This window comes from Hyperolius riggenbachi, chromosome 10 (genome assembly GCF_040937935.1).
Source record: "Hyperolius riggenbachi isolate aHypRig1 chromosome 10, aHypRig1.pri, whole genome shotgun sequence".
Taxonomy (NCBI): Eukaryota; Metazoa; Chordata; class Amphibia; order Anura; family Hyperoliidae; genus Hyperolius; species Hyperolius riggenbachi.
The window spans coordinates 291,342,605-291,360,874 of NC_090655.1; the positions used below are offsets into that span (position 1 = coordinate 291,342,605).

Here is an 18,270-nt window from a genome sequence, read left to right on the forward strand (position 1 = left end):
GCAAGTTATCGCAAATGCTTGATTGCAGTTATTGCTGCTAAGGGTGGCCCAACCAGTTATTAGGTTCAGGGGGCAATTTCTTTTTCACACAGAGCCATGTAGGTTTTGAGTTTTTTTTCTCACTAAATAATAGAAACCATCATTTAAAACTGCATTTTGTGTTCAATTATGTTATCTTTGACTAATAGTTAACGGTTTTTGATAAGCAGAAACATTTAAGTGTGACAAACATGCAAAAGAATAAGAAATCAGGAAGGGGGCAAATAGTTTTTCACACCACTGTAAGTCACCCCTACTGTGACCATTATCAGCTTATTACAGGCCGGTAACACTAAGTCACCCCTACTGTGACCAATCTGTGTACAGTAATGTACAGTGACCATTATCAGCGTATTACAGGCCAGTAACACTAAGTCACTCCTACTGTGACCAATCTGTGTACAGTAATGTACAGTGCCTATTATCAGCTTATTACAGGCCGGTAACACTAAGTCACCCCTACTGTGACCAATCTGTGTACAGTAATGTACAGTGACCATTATCAGCTTATTACAGGCCAGTAACACTAAGTCACCCCCTACTGTGACCAATCTGTGTACAGTAATGTACAGTGACCATTATCAGCTTATTACAGGCAGGTAACACTAAGTCACCCCTACTGTGACCAATCTGTGTACAGTAATGTACAGTGACCATTATCAGCGTATTACAGGCCAGTAACACTAAGTCACTCCTACTGTGACCAATCTGTGTACAGTAATGTACAGTGACCATTATTAGCTTATTACAGGCCAGTAACACTAAGTCACCCCCTACTGTGACCAATCTGTGTACAGTAATGTACAGTGACCATTATCAGCTTATTACAGGCCAGTAACACTAAGTCACCCCCTACTGTGACCAATCTGTGTACAGTAATGTACAGTGACCATTATCAGCTTATTACAGGCCAGTAACACTAAGTCATCCCTACTGTGGCCAATCTGTGTACAGTAATGTACAGTGACCATTATCAGCTTATTACAGGCCGGTAACACTAAGTCACCCCTACTGTGACCAATCTGTGTACAGTAATGTACAGTGACCATTATCAGCTTATTACAGGTCAGTAACACTAAGTCACTCCTACTCTGACCAATCTGTGTACAGTAATGTACAGTGACCATTATCAGCTTATTACAGGCCAGTAACACTAAGTCACCCCCTACTGTGACCAATCTGTGTACAGTAATGTACAGTGACCATTATCAGCTTTTTACAGGCCAGTAACACTAAGTCATCCCTACTGTGGCCAATCTGTGTACAGTAATGTACAGTGACCATTATTAGCTTATTACAGGGCAGTAACACTAAGTCACCCCTACTGTGACCAATCTGTGTACAGTAATGTGCAGTGACCATTATCAGCTTATTACAGGCCGGTAACACTAAGTCACCCCCTACTGTGACCAATCTGTGTACAGTAATGTACAATGACCATTATCAGCTTATTACAGGCCAGTAACACTAAGTCACCCCTACTGTGACCAATCTGTGTACAGTAATGTACAGTGACCATTATCAGCTTATTACAGGCCGGTAACACTAAGTCACCCCTACTGTGACCAATCTGTGTACAGTAATGTACAGTGACCATTATCAGCGTATTACAGGCCAGTAACACTAAGTCACTCCTACTGTGACCAATCTGTGTACAGTAATGTACAGTGCCTATTATCAGCTTATTACAGGCCGGTAACACTAAGTCACCCCTACTGTGACCAATCTGTGTACAGTAATGTACAGTGACCATTATCAGCTTATTACAGGCCAGTAACACTAAGTCACCCCCTACTGTGACCAATCTGTGTACAGTAATGTACAGTGACCATTATCAGCTTATTACAGGCAGGTAACACTAAGTCACCCCTACTGTGACCAATCTGTGTACAGTAATGTACAGTGACCATTATCAGCTTATTACAGGCCAGTAACACTAAGTCATCCCTACTGTGGCCAATCTGTGTACAGTAATGTACAGTGACCATTATTAGCTTATTACAGGGCAGTAACACTAAGTCACCCCTACTGTGACCAATCTGTGTACAGTAATGTGCAGTGACCATTATCAGCTTATTACAGGCCGGTAACACTAAGTCACCCCCTACTGTGACCAATCTGTGTACAGTAATGTACAATGACCATTATCAGCTTATTACAGGCCAGTAACACTAAGTCACCCCTACTGTGACCAATCTGTGTACAGTAATGTACAGTGACCATTATCAGCTTATTACAGGCCAGTAACACTAAGTCACCCCTACTGTGACCAATCTGTGTACAGTAATGTGCAGTGACCATTATCAGCGTATTACAGGCCGGTAACACTAAGTCACCCCTACTGTGACCAATCTGTGTACAGTAATGTACAGTGACCATTATCAGCGTATTACAGGCCGGTAACACTAAGCCACCCCTACTGTGACCAATCTGTGTACAGTAATGTACAGTGACCATTATCAGCTTGTTACAGGCCAGTAACACTAAGTCACCCCTACTGTGTATCTGTGTACAGTAATGTACAGTGACCATTATCAGATTATTACACCCCAATAACACTAAGTCACCCCTACTGTGACCAATCTGTGTACAGTAATGTACAGTGACCATTATCAGCTTATTACAGGCCAGTAACACTAAGTCACCCCTACTGTGACCAATCTGTGTACAGTAATGTACAGTGACCATTATCAGCTTATTACAGGCCAGTAACACTAAGTCACCCCTACTGTGACCAACCTGTGTGCAGTAATGTACAGTGACCATTATAAGCTTATTACAGGCCAGTAACACTAAGTCACCCCTACTGTGACCAATCTGTGTACAGTAATGTACAGTGACCATTATCAGCTTATTACAGGCAGGTAACACTAAGTCACCCCTACTGTGACCAATCTGTGTACAGTAATGTACAGTGACCATTATCAGCTTATTACAGGCCAGTAACACTAAGTCATCCCTACTGTGGCCAATCTGTGTACAGTAATGTACAGTGACCATTATTAGCTTATTACAGGGCAGTAACACTAAGTCACCCCTACTGTGACCAATCTGTGTACAGTAATGTGCAGTGACCATTATCAGCTTATTACAGGCCGGTAACACTAAGTCACCCCCTACTGTGACCAATCTGTGTACAGTAATGTACAATGACCATTATCAGCTTATTACAGGCCAGTAACACTAAGTCACCCCCTACTGTGACCAATCTGTGTACAGTAATGTACAGTGACCATTATCAGCTTATTACAGGCCAGTAACACTAAGTCACCCCTACTGTGACCAATCTGTGTACAGTAATGTGCAGTGACCATTATCAGCGTATTACAGGCCGGTAACACTAAGTCACCCCTACTGTGACCAATCTGTGTACAGTAATGTACAGTGACCATTATCAGCGTATTACAGGCCGGTAACACTAAGCCACCCCTACTGTGACCAATCTGTGTACAGTAATGTACAGTGACCATTATCAGCTTGTTACAGGCCAGTAACACTAAGTCACCCCTACTGTGTATCTGTGTACAGTAATGTACAGTGACCATTATCAGATTATTACACCCCAATAACACTAAGTCACCCCTACTGTGACCAATCTGTGTACAGTAATGTACAGTGACCATTATAAGCTTATTACAGGCCAGTAACACTAAGTCACCCCTACTGTGACCAATCTGTGTACAGTAATGTACAGTGACCATTATCAGCTTATTACAGGCCAGTAACACTAAGTCACCCCTACTGTGACCAATCTGTGTACAGTAATGTACAGTGACCATTATCAGCTTATTACAGGCCGGTAACACTAAGTCACCCCTACTAAGACTAATCAGTGTACAGTAATGTACAGTGACCATTATCAGCTTGTTACAGGCCAGTAACACTAAGTCACCCCTACTAAGACTAATCAGTGTACAGTAGGGCTGCACGATTTTAGGGAAAAATCGAAATTGCGATTTTTCTCTCAGAAATTGCAATTTCGATTTTTCCCCGATTTTTTTTTCAAATGCTGGGGGGGGGGGGGGGGAAGGTTGGTCCGCACTGCCCGGTCCTGTCCGTAATTTTTGCTTCTGGCCCCGCTGTGCGCGGATTGGCCAGAAGCAGTGAATATGTATGAGAGTTAATGAGCGGGGAAGGGGGGGCGGATCCACTCCAGCGAGCGGCTGGGCACATGCAGCATTACCAATCACTGGCTAGCGATTAAATGACGGCAGCGGTAGGCGGAGCTGTATGCTCTGTACAGCTCCGCCTACCACTGCCGTCATTCCATCGCTAGCCAGTGATAGGTAATGCTGTATGATGTGCCTGGCCGCTCGCTCTAGTGGATCCGCCCCCCGCTCATTAACACTCATACATATTCACTACTTCTGGCCAATCCGCGCACAGCGGGGCCAGAAGCAGTGAATATGTATGAGCGTTAATGAGCGGGGGGCGGATCCACTAGAGCGAGCGGCCAGGCACATCATACAGCATTACCTATCACTGGCTAGCGATGGAATGACGGCAGTGGTAGGCGGAGCTGTACAGAGCATACAGCTCCGCCAACCGCTGCCGTCATTCCATGCTAGCCAGTGATTGGTAATGCTGTATGTGCCCGGCCGCTCGCTGGAGTGGATCCGCCCCCCCGCTCATTAACTCTCATACATATTCACTGCTTCTGGCCAATCCGCGCACAGCGGGGCCAGAAGCAAAGTATTAAACAGCAGACCGAAAAAAACGATGGTACTGACGATCAGTGGATCGTCTTGCCACGAACCGCGGTTTCGGTTTTAAACCGAAAAACCGTGCAGCCCTAGTGTACAGTAATGTACAGTGACCATTATCAGCTTATTACAGGCCAGTAACACTAAGTCATCCCCTACTGTGACCAATCTGTGTACAGTAATGTACAGTGACCATTATCCGCTTATTACAGGCAGTGTTCTCCCCAGGGCCAATTAAGTGGGCGGGCCGCCCGGCTGGTTTCAGACCCCGCCCAGCTGTCAATCACCCACCCAGCTGCAAAAAACCCAGGCAGGAGCGCTCCATTGCCTGCTAGCAATCAGCGTCCAGCTCTCGCACAATAGGGAGAGCTGACGCTGTACACTGCAGGAGCTGAGGAGCGCTCCTCTGCCTGTCACTTCACGCTGTCTGGTGGAGCAGGGATTGGCTGGGCGGGTTGTAAGGGGCGGCACTATGCATGTCATCTAGCTGGAAACTTCTGCTTCATCTCTGCCTCCCGCCCTCCAATGAAACAGGCTTTATTTTATGCTGGCAGCTCTCTGGCCAATGGAATGAGAGGCAGCCAAGCAAGCACGCCCACACATCTTTCTCAGCAGCCTGCAGAAGTTATGAGAGGAGAGAGACCATGTGCGTTCGTTCTGCAATCAGGGACAGTCAGTCAGGAGCGACTCCTTCATTCTCCATCCCCGCAGACAGCAGATAACTATCATGCAGTTTAGATAAGGAGCTGCTGGTCTAATCCAGCTAGTAGAGGTGATCTAACTTCAGAGCTCTGATGTTGTTGCTATGTTTGCTTTCTTTTGTTTGCATTCACTTCGGGGGAGGATAGAATTACAGGGCATGTAGAGTGACAGGGTGTTTCCGAGGCAGCCTCCTCTGCACTCAGCTCTTTTCTGCTCCCGAGTCCTAAACGTAAAGTAATAAAAAAAGCAATCTTCTCTCCTGCCGCGTCTACCCCTCAGCTTGCATCCTGTCAGTAATGATCCCCCTCCCCCTTCAACAATCACTCTGCAGCAACAAAGTGGACCTGAACTCTTGCATAGAAGGAAAACAGTGAAATGTACCCTGCATGTATTTATAGAATCTGGCCTGTATAATTACCCCTCTTGTCTAATCACAATTTGTAGTTTTATTTCTCCCCTGCGTCACCTGACTGCTATTGCAGATCTAATTTGAAAGCACAGAAGGTTAACAATGTCTGCTTCCTTGAAAGCAGGAAGTAGAAACAGTGCAGATTTATTGTAGAATTTGTATCGGCTGTAACAATGAAATGTCTTCCATTAAAATGTATTATGTTGTTGCTTATCTTTTAGAGAAGAGAGGAAGTTCTGAGTGCTGGTCTGCTTTACAGGAACCTGAGCACCATAATCCTGAAATACTTTCACCCTAATGCTGGGTACACCCGATGCAATTTTCTGACAGATTTACTGTCAGATGGACTATTTCCAACATGTCCAATCTGATTTCTGATCAAATTTCCGCTCGATTTCCCATAGAAGTAAACGGAAAATCGATTGAAAATCAGACACAACATGTTGGAAATAGTCCATCAGACAGTAAATCTGTCAGAAAATTGCATCGTGTGTACCTAGCAGGTACATCGGCTCGTCTCCTCATCCTCCCCCTATGCTGTAAGCAGAGTTGTCCTGCACTTCCCCGTCGCACGCCACCCGGCTACTTTTTCACGCCACCCGGCTACTTTTTCACGCCACCCGGCTACTTTTTCATGCCACCCGGCTGAAAAAAAATCCTGGGGAGAACACTGACAGGCCAGTAATACTAAGTCACCATAGTGTGATCAATCTGTGTACAGTAATCTACAGTAACCATTATCAGCTTAATACAGGCCAGTTACACTAAGTCACCCCTACTGTGACCAATCTGTGTACAGTGATGTACAGTGACCATTATCAGCTTATTACAGGCCAGTAACACTAAGTCACCCCTACTGTGACCAATCTGTGTACAGTAATGTACAGTGACCATTATCAGCTTATTACAGGCCAGTAACACTAAGTCACCCCTACTGTGACCAATCTGTGTACAGTAATGTACAGTGACCATTATCAGCTTATTACAGGCCAGTAACACTAAGTCACCCCTACTGTGACCAATCTGTGTACAGTAATGTACAGTGACCATAATCAGCTTATTACAGGCCAGCAACACTAAGTCACCCCCTACTGTGACCAATCTATGTACAGTAATGTACAGTGACCATTATCAGCTGATTACAGGCCAGTAACACTAAAGGGGCCCATACACTCAGCCGATTTTCTGGCCGATCGATCGATTGCAAATCAGTTGCCCAATCGACCGATCGATGGCCGATTTCGATGGATTTTTATCGAACTGGCAGGGTGGAAAATCTAGGTCGATCTGTTGAGATTGCTTATCATTTTGCATTGGCCCTAATGGAAGTCTGATGGCAAAAAAATGCCATCAGATCGTTTTTCAATAGATTTCAAACTGAAATCTATTGGAATTCTATTCTAGTAAAAAATGTTCCTTTTACACATCAGATAGATAAGAATTCCATCTGATGATCTATTTGCTGCTAATCTGACGAGTGTATGTTAAGTCACCCCTACTGTGACCAATCTGTGTACAGTAATGTACAGTGACCATTATCAGCTTATTACAGGACAGTAACACTAACTCCCCCTACTGTGATCAATCTGTGTACAGTAATGTACAGTGACCATTATCAGCTTATTACAGGCCAGTAACACTAAGTCACCCCTACTGTGACCAATCTGTGTACAGTAATGTACAGTCACCAATATCAGCTTATTACAGGCCAGTAACACTAAGTCACCTCTACTGTGACCAATCTGTGTACAGTAATGTACAGTGACCATTATCAGCGTATTACAGGCCGGTAACACTAAGTCACCCCTAGTGTGACCAATCTGTGTACAGTGACCATTATCAGCTTATTACAGGCCAGTAACACTAAGTCACCCCTACTGTGACCAATCTGTGTACAGTAATGTACAGTGACCATTATCAGCTTATTACAGGCCAGTAACACTAAGTCACCCCTACTGTGGCCAATCTGTGTACAGTAATGTACAGTGACCATTATCAGCTTATTACAGGCTGGTAACACTAAGTCACCCCCTACTGTGACCAATCTGTGTACAGTAATGTACAGTGACCATTATCAGTTTATTACAGGCCAGTAACACTAAGTCACCCCTACTGTGGCCAATCTGTGTACAGTAATGTACAGTGACCATTATCAGCGTATTACAGGCCGGTAACACTAAGTCACCCCTAGTGTGACCAATCTGTGTACAGTAATGTACAGTGACCATTATCAGCTTATTACAGGCCAGTAACACTAAGTCACCCCTACTGTGGCCAATCTGTGTACAGTAATGTACAGTGACCATTATCAGCTTATTACAGGCCAGTAACACTAAGTCACCCCTACTGTGGCCAATCTGTGTACAGTAATGTACAGTGACCATTATCAGCTTATTACAGGCTGGTAACACTAAGTCACCCCCTACTGTGACCAATCTGTGTACAGTAATGTACAGTGACCATTATCAGCTTATTACAGGCCAGTAACACTAAGTCACCCCTACTGTGGCCAATCTGTGTACAGTAATGTACAGTGACCATTATCAGTTTATTACAGGCCGGTAACACTAAGTCACCCCTACTGTGACCAATCTGTGTACAGTAATGTACAGTGACCACTATCAGCTTATTACAGGCCAGTAACACTAAGTCACCCCTACTGTGGCCAATCTGTGTACAGTAATGTACAGTGACCATTATCAGTTTATTACAGGCCAGTAACACTAAGTCACCCCTACTGTGACCAATCTGTGTACAGTAATGTACAGTGACCATTATCAGCTTATTACAGGCCAGTAACACTAAGTCACCCATACTGTGACCAATCGGTGTGCAGTAATGTACAGTGACCATTATCAGCTTATTACAGGCTGGTAACACTAAGTCACCCCTACTGTGACCAATCTGTGTACAGTAATGTACAGTGACCATTATCAGCTTATTACAGGCCAGTAACACTAAGTCACCCCTACTGTGACCAATCTGTGTACAGTAATGTACAGTGACCATTATCAGCTTATTACAGGCCGGTAACACTAAGTCACCCCCCTACTGTGACCAATCTGTGTACAGTAATGTACAGTGACCATTATCAGCTTATTACAGGCCGGTAACACTAAGTCACCCCTACTGTGACCAATCTGTGTACAGAAATGTACAGTGACCATTATCAGCTTATTACAGGCCAGTAACACTAAGTCACCCCTACTGTGACCAATCTGTGTACAGTAATGTACAGTGACCATTATCAGCTTATTACAGGCCAGTAACACTAAGTCACCCATACTGTGACCAATCGGTGTGCAGTAATGTACAGTGACCATTATCAGCTTATTACAGGCTGGTAACACTAAGTCACCCCTACTGTGACCAGTCTGTGTACAGTAATGTACAGTGACCATTATCAGCTTATTACAGGCCGGTAGAACTCATTTAAACCACACACACTGTAGATTTCTATTACTTGAATTTATAGGTGATAATAGCCACATGTGACAATTTAGTGGCTGTCACAGTTGGAAAGTCCTCGGCTGATCAGCATTGTATTGCTGCTGTGAGATGTAGCCGGATGCTCCTCCCTCCATCACCCCCTCCCCTCTCCACAGAACAGAACAGGGAACTCCAATCAGGGTGTCTGTACTGTTATTGTTAGTAAGCTGTCACCAAACACAATCACAATATCTGAGTACAAATAACAGCTCCTAACATGGCCAGTCTGTGAGCAGCAATACAGCCACACCAGCAATAACCATCCACATTATCCTGTATTACTGCTGATTACTCACCTGTTCTGCCCTCTGTAACATTGTCCTCCTCTTTACTTGTCCTTATCATGTCACCCTCCTCCATAGACTGCTGATCACTCCTCACATACGTCTCTTCTTCTTCCTCTTTACGTGTCCTCATCATGTCACCCTCCTCCATAGACTGCTGATCACTCCTCACATACGTCTCTTCTTCCTCTTTACTTGTCCTCATCATGTCACCCTCCTCCATAGACTGCTGATCACTCCTCACATAGGTCTCTTCTTCTTCCTCTTTACATGTCCTCATCATGTCACCCTCCTCCATAGACTGCTGATCACTCCTCACATACGTCTCTTCTTCTTCCTCTTTACTTGTCCTCATCATGTCACTCTCCTCTATAGACTGCTGATCACTCCTCACATACGTCTCTTCTTCTTCCTCTTTACTTGTCCTCATCATGTCACCCTCCTCCATACACTGCTGATCACTCCTCACATACGTCTCTTCTTCTTCCTCTTTACTTGTCCTCATCATGTCACTCTCCTCTATAGACTGCTGATCACTCCTCACATACGTCTCTTCTTCTTCCTCTTTACTTGTCCTCATCATGTCACCCTCCTCCATACACTGCTGATCACTCCTCACATACGTCTCTTCTTCTTCCTCTTTACTTGTCCTCATCATGTCACCCTCCCCCATAGACTGCTGATCACTCCTCACATACGTCTCTTCTTCTTCCTTTTTACTTGTCCTCATCATGTCACCCTCCTCCATAGACTGCTGATCACTCCTCACATACGTCTCTTCTTCTTCCTCTTTACATGTCCCCATCATGTCTCCCTCCTCCATAGACTGCTGATCACTCCTCACATACGTCTCTTCTTCTTCCTCTTTACTTGTCCCCATCCTGTCACCCTCCTCCATAGACTGCTGATCACTCCTCACATACGTCTCTTCTTCTTCCTTTTTACTTGTCCCCATCCTGTCACCCTCCTCCATAGACTGCTGATCACTCCTCACATATGTCTCTTCTTCTTCCTCTTTAATTTTCACCATTATGTAACCCTCCTCTATAGACTGCTGATCACTCCTCACATAGGTCTCTTCTTCCTCTTTACTTGTCCTCATTATGTCACCCTCCTCCATAGACTGCTGATCACTCCTCACATACGTCTCTTCTTTTTCCTCTTTACTTGTCCTCATCATGTCACCCTCCTCCATACACTGCTGATCACTCCTCACATATGTCTCTTCTTCTTCCTCTTTACTTGTCCTCATCATGTCACCCTCCTCCATACACTGCTGATCACTCCTCACATATGTCTCTTCTTCTTCCTCTTTACTTGTCCTCATCATGTCACCCTCCTCCATAGACTGCTGATCACTCCTCACATACATCCCTTCTTCTTCCTCTTTACTTGTCCTCATCATGTCACCCTCCTCCATAGACTGCTGATCACTCCTCACATACATCCCTTCTTCTTCCTCTTTACTTGTCCTCATCATGTCACCCTCCTCCATACACTGCTGATCACTCCTCACATATGTCTCTTCTTCTTCCTCTTTACTTGTCCTCATCATGTCACCCTCCTCCATAGACTGCTGATCAGTCCTCACATACGTCTCTTCTTCTTCCTCTTTACTTGTCCCCATCATGTCACCCTCCTCCATAGACTGCTGATCACTCCTCACATACGTCTCTTCTTCTTCCTCTTTAACCACAGCACTTACATGTATCAGTTCTCCATCCTAAGATCAAAAAATGAGAGCTAATTTGAATGTTGAACACAGATAACAGCATACACAGGAGGATAATAAAATACAGTTTGGAGTCTCCAGGGACCCCCAGTCCCACCTACCCGATAATGATGGGGGATGGTGTGACCTTCCTGTGGACAATCCTGGGAATAAAGAGGACCTGTACATCTCTCTGGTGGGTTTCTGTTACTGGATCCATCTGTAGGAAACACACACACTGACTGAATACATTGTCTCCATGTGATTATCAGATGATGGGGCGTCTAGGTGGACCCCAAGTACTGCTCTCTCCTGTACAGGAAATTAAAGTCTCCTCTTACCCGGTGATGTGAGGGGCAGCTGATTCTGCATCATGGTGTCCTTGTAGAGGTCCTGGTGCCCTTCTATATACTGCCCCTCCTCCATGGAAAAATAGATGAGACAATGAGCCTCCTTATAGGAACCTGACACACAGAATGATACAGTCACCACTATACAAATCACTAGCTGTCACTGGATACTGTCCCATAATTCCTGCTAATGCTCAACTCACCCCGACAGCAGATCAGTGAGGATGTTGTGGGCTTCTCGTGTCTCTCAGATATCAGGGGGTGAGGTGGGGGCACTGCGATGGTCAGCAGACTTCACAGAAGGGACACTCTGTATGGAGAGACTGAAGGTAAGGTCATGTGACACTCCCAGAATCCTCCTCACTTCTCCAGTCATGTGACACTCCCAGAATCCTCCTCACCTCTCCAGCCATGTGACACTCCCACAATCCTACTCACCTCTCCAGTCATGTGACACTCCCAGAATCCTCCTCACCTCTCCAGTCATGTGACACTCCCAGAATCCTCCTCACCTCTCCAGTCATGTGACACTCCCAGAATCCTCCTCACCCCTCCAGTCATGTGACACTCCCAGAATCCTCCTCTTCATACATGTGACACTCCCAGAATCCTCCTCACCTCTCCAGTCATGTGACACTCCCAGAATCCTCCTCACCTCTCCAGTCATGTGACACTCCCAGAACCCTCCTCAACTCTCCAGTCATGTGACACTCCCAGAACCCTCCTCACCTCTCTAGTCATGTGACACTCCCAGAACCCTCCTCACCTCTCCAGTCATGTGACACTCCCAGAATCCTCCTCACCTCTCTAGTCATGTGACACTCCCAGAACCCTCCTCACCTCTCCAGTCATGTGACACTCCCAGAACCCTCCTCACCTCTCCAGTCATGTGACACTCCCAGAACCCTCCTCACCTCTCCAGTCATGTGACACTCCCAGAATCCTCCTCACCTCTCTAGTCATGTGACACTCCCACAATCCTACTCACCTCTCCAGTCATGTGACACTCCCAGAACCCTCCTCATCTCTCCAGTCATGTGACACTCCCAGAACCCTCCTCCCCTCTCTAGTCATGTGACACTCCCACAATCCTCCTCACCTCTCCAGTAATGTGACACTCCCAGAATCCTCCTCACCTCTCTAGTCATGTGACACTCCCACAATCCTACTCACCTCTCTAGTCATGTGACACTCCCAGAATCCTCCTCACCTGTCCAGTTAAGTTGAGTACCAACAACACGATTTTTCCAAACAAATCTTTCTGACATACTGCAATATTGTTTACCGGAAATGAGTAAAACAATGTTTCACAATGCCGCCACCAGTGGTGATCATTCATATTGTATCCCACCCCAATACCTGTCCTCCCCTCCCCCACTATGTGCTTCTCCCCACCCCAATACCTGTCCTCCCCTCCTACACTATGTGCTCCTCCCCCACCCCTATACCTGTCCTCCCCTCCCCCACTATGTGCTCCTCCCCCACCCCAATACCTGTCCTCCCCTCCCCCATTATGTGCTCCTCCCTCACCCCAATACCTGTCCTCCCCTCCCCCACTATGTGCTCCTCCCTTACCTCAATATCTGTTCTCCCCTCCCCCACTATGTGCTCCTCCCTCACCCCAATACCTGTCCTCCCCTCCCCCACTATGTGCTCCTCCCCTCACCCCAATACCTGTCCTCTCCTCCCCCACTATGTGCTCCTCCCTCACCCCAATACCTGTCCTCCACTCCCCCCTATGTGCTCCTCCCTCACCCCAATACCTGTCCTCCCCTCCCCCACTATGTGCTCCTCCCTCACCCCAATACCTGTCCTCCCCTCCCCCACTATGTGCTCCTCCCACACCCCAATACCTGTCCAGCCCTCCCCCACTATGTGCTCCTCCCCTCACCCCAATACCTGTCCTCCCCTCCCCCACTATGTGCTCCTCCCACACCCCAATACCTGTCCTCCCCTCCCCCACTATGTGCTCCTCCCACACCCCAATACCTGTCCTCCCCTCCCCCACTATGTGCTCCTCCCACACCCCAATACCTGCCCTCCCTTCCCCCACTATGTGCTCTTCCCCTACCCCACCTCAATACCTGCCCTCCCTTCCCCCACTATGTGCTCCTCCCTCACCCCAATACCTGTCCAGCCCTCCCCCACTATGTGCTCCTCCCCTCACCCCAATACCTGTCCTCCCCTCCCCCACTATGTGCTCCTCCCTCACCCCAATACCTGTCCTCCCCTCCCCCACTATGTGCTCCTCCCTCACCCCAATACCTGTCCTCCCCTCCCCCACTATGAGCTCCCCCCTCACCCCAATACCTGTCCTCTCCCCCACTATATGCTCCTCCCTCACCCCAATACCTGTCCAGCCCTCCCCCACTATGTGCTCCTCCCCTCACCCCAATACCTGTCCTCCCCTCCCCCACTATGTGGCAGTGAGCTATATGAGGTGTATTATTAGTTACAGACATCAAAGATGGAAATAAAATATAAACAAAGTAACCTTTCCCCTCCTCTGCAGCCAGCACGAGCTCTGCTCTTCCCTCTTCCGCTCTTTCACCCCTTCCGGTCTAGCACCACTTCCGGTCTCCTTTTTCCGAGGACAGCAGAGAGCGAGAATTCCCAGTGACGCCACTACCCCACGTGACCTCCTCTGGGTGATTTGTAACGCTATCAACGGCTGCAGGACAATATGCTCCACCCACCACTTTCCGGCCTCCTCATCACTTCCTTTCTGTGGTTCTGTATTTCCGGTTTCTGTAATCCAGCTGGTGGAGGGGAGCTCGCCATCTTGTGGTCAGTCAGCTAACTGCAGCCTCATTTATCAGTCATAGGAACAGAGAGCAGCCAGGTAGTATCCGGGAGAGAGAGTGGTGTGGCTAGGTATGAGGGCGGGGACAATATCATCTGGGCGTGGTCAGTCAGGTAACTGCAGCCTCATTTATCAGTCATAGGAACAGAGAGCAGCCAGGGAGTATCCGTAAGAGAGAGGGGTGTGGCCAGGTATGAGGGCGGGGACAATATCATCTGAGCGTGGTCAGTCAGGTAACTGCAGCCTCATTTATCAGTCATAGGAAGAGAGAGCAGCCAGGGAGTATCCGGGAGAGAGAGGTGTGGCTAGGTGTAAGGGCGGAGACAATATCATCTGGGCGTGGTCAGTCAGGTAACTGCAGCCTCATTTATCAGTCATAGGAGCAGAGAGCAGCAAGGGAGTATCTGGGAGAGAGAGGGGTGTGGCTAGGTATGAGGGCGGGGACAATATCATCTGGGCGTGGTCAGTCAGGTAACTGCAGCCTCATTTATCAGTCATAGGAAGTGAGAGCAGCCAGGGAGTATCCGGGAGAGGGAGGGGTGTGGCTAGGTTTGAGGGTGGGGACAATATCATCTGGGCGTGGTCAGTCAGGTAACTGCAGCCTCATTTATCAGTCATAGGAAAGAGAGCAGCCAGGGAGTATCTGGGAGAGAGAGGGGTGTGGCGAGGTATGAGGGCGGGGACAATATCATCTGGGCGTGGTCAGTCAGGTAACTGCAGCCTCATTTATCAATCATAGGAAGAGAGAGCAGGCAGGGAGTATCCGGGAGATAGAGAGGTGTGGCCAGGTATGAGGGTGGGGACAATATTATCTGGGCGTGGTCAGTCAGGTAACTGCATCCTCATTTATCAGTCATAGGAAGGGAGAGCAGCCAGGGAGTATCCGGGAGAGGGAGGGGTGTGGCTAGGTATGAGGGCGGGGACAATATCATCTGGGCGTTGCCAGTCAGGTAACTGTAGCCTCATTTATCAGTCATAGGAAGAGAGAGCAGCCAGGGAGTATTCGGGAGATAGAGGGGTGTGGCCAGGTATGACGGTGGGGACAATATCATCTGGGCGTGGTCAGTCAGGTAACTGCAGCCTCATTTATCAGTCATAGGAAGAGAGAGCAACCAGGGAGTATCCGGGAGATAGAGGGGTGTGGCTAGGTATGAAGGCGTGGCCAATATCATCTGGGCGTGGTCAGTCAGGTAACTGCAGCCTCATTTATCAGTCATAGGAAGGGAGAGCAGCCAGGGAGTATCCGAGAGAGAGAGGGGTGTGGCTAGGTATGAGGGCGGGGACAATATCATCTGGGCGTGGTCAGTCAGGTAACTGCAGCCTCATTTATCACTCATAGGAAAAGAGCTGCCAGGGAGTATCCGGGAGAGAGAGGGGTGTGGCTAGGTATGAGGGTGGGGACAATATCATCTGGGTGTGGTCAGTCAGGTAACTGCAGCCTCATTTATCAATCATAGGAAGAGAGAGCAGCCAGGGAGAATCCGGGAGATAGAGGGGTGTGGCTAGGTATGAGGGTGGGGACAATATCATCTGGGCGTGGTCAGTCAGGTAACTGCAGCCTCATTTTTCAGTCATAGGAAGAGAGAGCAGCCAGGGAGTATCCGGGAGATAGAGGGGTGTGGCTAGGTATGAGGGCGGGGACAATATTATCTGGGCGTGGTCAGTCAGCTAACTGCAGCCTCATTTATCAGCCATAGGAAGAGAGAGCAGCCAGGGAGTATCCGGGAGAGAGAGGGGTGTGGCCAAGTATGAGGGCGGGGACAATATCATCTGGGCGTGGTCAGTCAGGTAACTGTAGCCTCATTTATCAGTCATAGGAAGAGAGAGCAGCCAAGGAGTATCCGGGAGAGAGAGGGGTGTGGCCAGGTATGAGGGCGGGACAATATCATCTGGGCGTGGTCAGTCAGGTAACTGCAGCCTCATTTATCAGTCATAGGAAGAGAGAGCAGCCAGGGGGTATCCGGGAGAGAGAGGGATGTGGCTAGGTATGAGGGCGGGGACAATATCATCTGGGCGTGGTCAGTCAGGTAACTGCAGCCTCATTTATTACTCATAGGAAGAGAGAGCAGCCAGGGAGTATCCGGAAGAGAGGGGTGTGGCTAGGTATGAGGGTGGGGACAATATCATCTGGGCGTGGTCAGTCAGGTAACTGCAGCCTCATTTATCAGTCATAGGAAGAGAGAGCAGCCAGGGAGTATCCGGGAGAGAGAGGGGTGTGGCTAGGTATGGGGGCGGGGACAATATCATCTGGGCGTGGTCAGTCAGCTAACTGCAGCCTCATTTATTAGTCATAGGAAGGGAGAGCAGCCAGGGAGTATCCGGGAGATAGAGGGGTGTGGCTGGGTATGAGGGCGGGGACAATATCATCTGGGCGTGGTCAGTCAGGTAACTGCAGCCTCATTTATCAGTCATAGGAAGAGAGAGCAGCCAGGGAGTATCCGGGAGAGAGAGGGGTGTGGCTAGGTATAAGGGCGGAGACAATATCATCTGGGCGTGGTCAGTCAGCTAACTGCAGCCTCATTTATCAGTCATAGGAAGGGAGAGCAGCCAGGGAGTATCCGGGAGATAGAGGGGTGTGGCCAGGTATGGGGGCGGGGACAATATCATCTGAGCGTGGTCAGTCAGGTAACTGCAGCCTTATTTATCAGTCATAGGAAGAGAGAGCAGCCAGGGAGTATCCAGGAGATAGAGGGGTGTGGATAGATATGAGGGCGGGGACAATATCATCTGGGCGTTGTCAGTCAGGTAACTGTAGCCTCATTTATCACTCATAGGAAGAGAGAGCAGCCAGGGAGTATCCGGGAGAGACAGGTGTGGCTAGGTATAAGGGCGGAGACAATATCATCTGGGCGTGGTCAGTCAGGTAACTGCAGCCTCATTTATCAGTCATAGGAAGAGAGAGCAGCCAGGGAGTATTTGGGAGATAGAGGCGTGTGGCTAGGTATGAGGGTGGGGACAATATCATCTGGGCGTGGTCAGTCAGGTAACTGCAGCCTCATTTATCACTCATAGGAAGAGAGAGATGCCAGGGAGTATCCGGGAGATAGAGGGGTGTGACTAGGTTTGAGGGCGGGGACAATATCATCTGGGCGTGGTCAGTCAGGTAACTGCAGCCTCATTTATCACTCATAGGAAGAGAGAGCAGCCAGGGAGTATCCGGGAGAGAGAGGGGTGTGGCTAGGTATGAGGGTGGGGACAATATCATCTGGGCGTGGGCAGTGAGGTCACTGCAGCCTCATTTATCAGTCATAGGAAGAGAGAGCAGTCAGGGAGTATCCGGGAGAGAGAGGGGTGTGGCTAGGTATGAGGGTGGGGACAATATCATCTGGGCGTGGTCAGTCAGGTAACTGCAGCCTCATTTATCACTCATAGGAAGAGAGAGCAGCCAGGGAGTATCCGGGAGAGAGAGGGGTGTGGCTAGGTATGAGGGCGGGGACAATATCATCTGGGCGTGGGCAGTGAGGTCACTGCAGCCTCATTTATCAGTCATAGGAAGAGAGAGCAGTCAGGGAGTATCCGGGAGAGAGAGGGGTGTGGCTAGGTATGAGGGCGGGGACAATATCATCTGGGCGTGGTCAGTGAGGTAACTGCAGCCTCATTTATCAGTCATAGGAAGGGAGAGCAGCCAGGGAGTATCCGGAAGAGAGGGGTGTGGCTAGGTATGAGGGCGGGGACTAAATCATCTGGGCGTGGTCAGTCAGGTAACTGCAGCCTCATATATCACTCATAGGAAGAGAGAGCATCCAGGGAGTATCTGGGAGAGAGAGGGGTGTGGCTAGG

General features: G+C 48.2%; 1 protein-coding gene across 1 annotated transcript in view; it reads right to left on the reverse strand.

Moving 5' to 3' along the window:
* The window catches only part of LOC137537296 (gastrula zinc finger protein XlCGF57.1-like), a 31,837-nt gene extending 17,369 nt beyond the window's left edge, over positions 1-14,468 (reverse strand). The window contains exons 1-4 of the mRNA XM_068259373.1: positions 14,384-14,468; positions 11,679-11,801; positions 11,460-11,557; positions 11,262-11,349 (exon numbers count right to left, since the gene is read on the reverse strand). Of these exons, the coding sequence (XP_068115474.1) occupies positions 11,262-11,349; positions 11,460-11,557; positions 11,679-11,801; positions 14,384-14,468 (394 nt within the window). The remainder of the gene's footprint in view (positions 1-11,261; positions 11,350-11,459; positions 11,558-11,678; positions 11,802-14,383) is intronic.
* Positions 14,469-18,270: the final 3,802 nt, after the last annotated feature.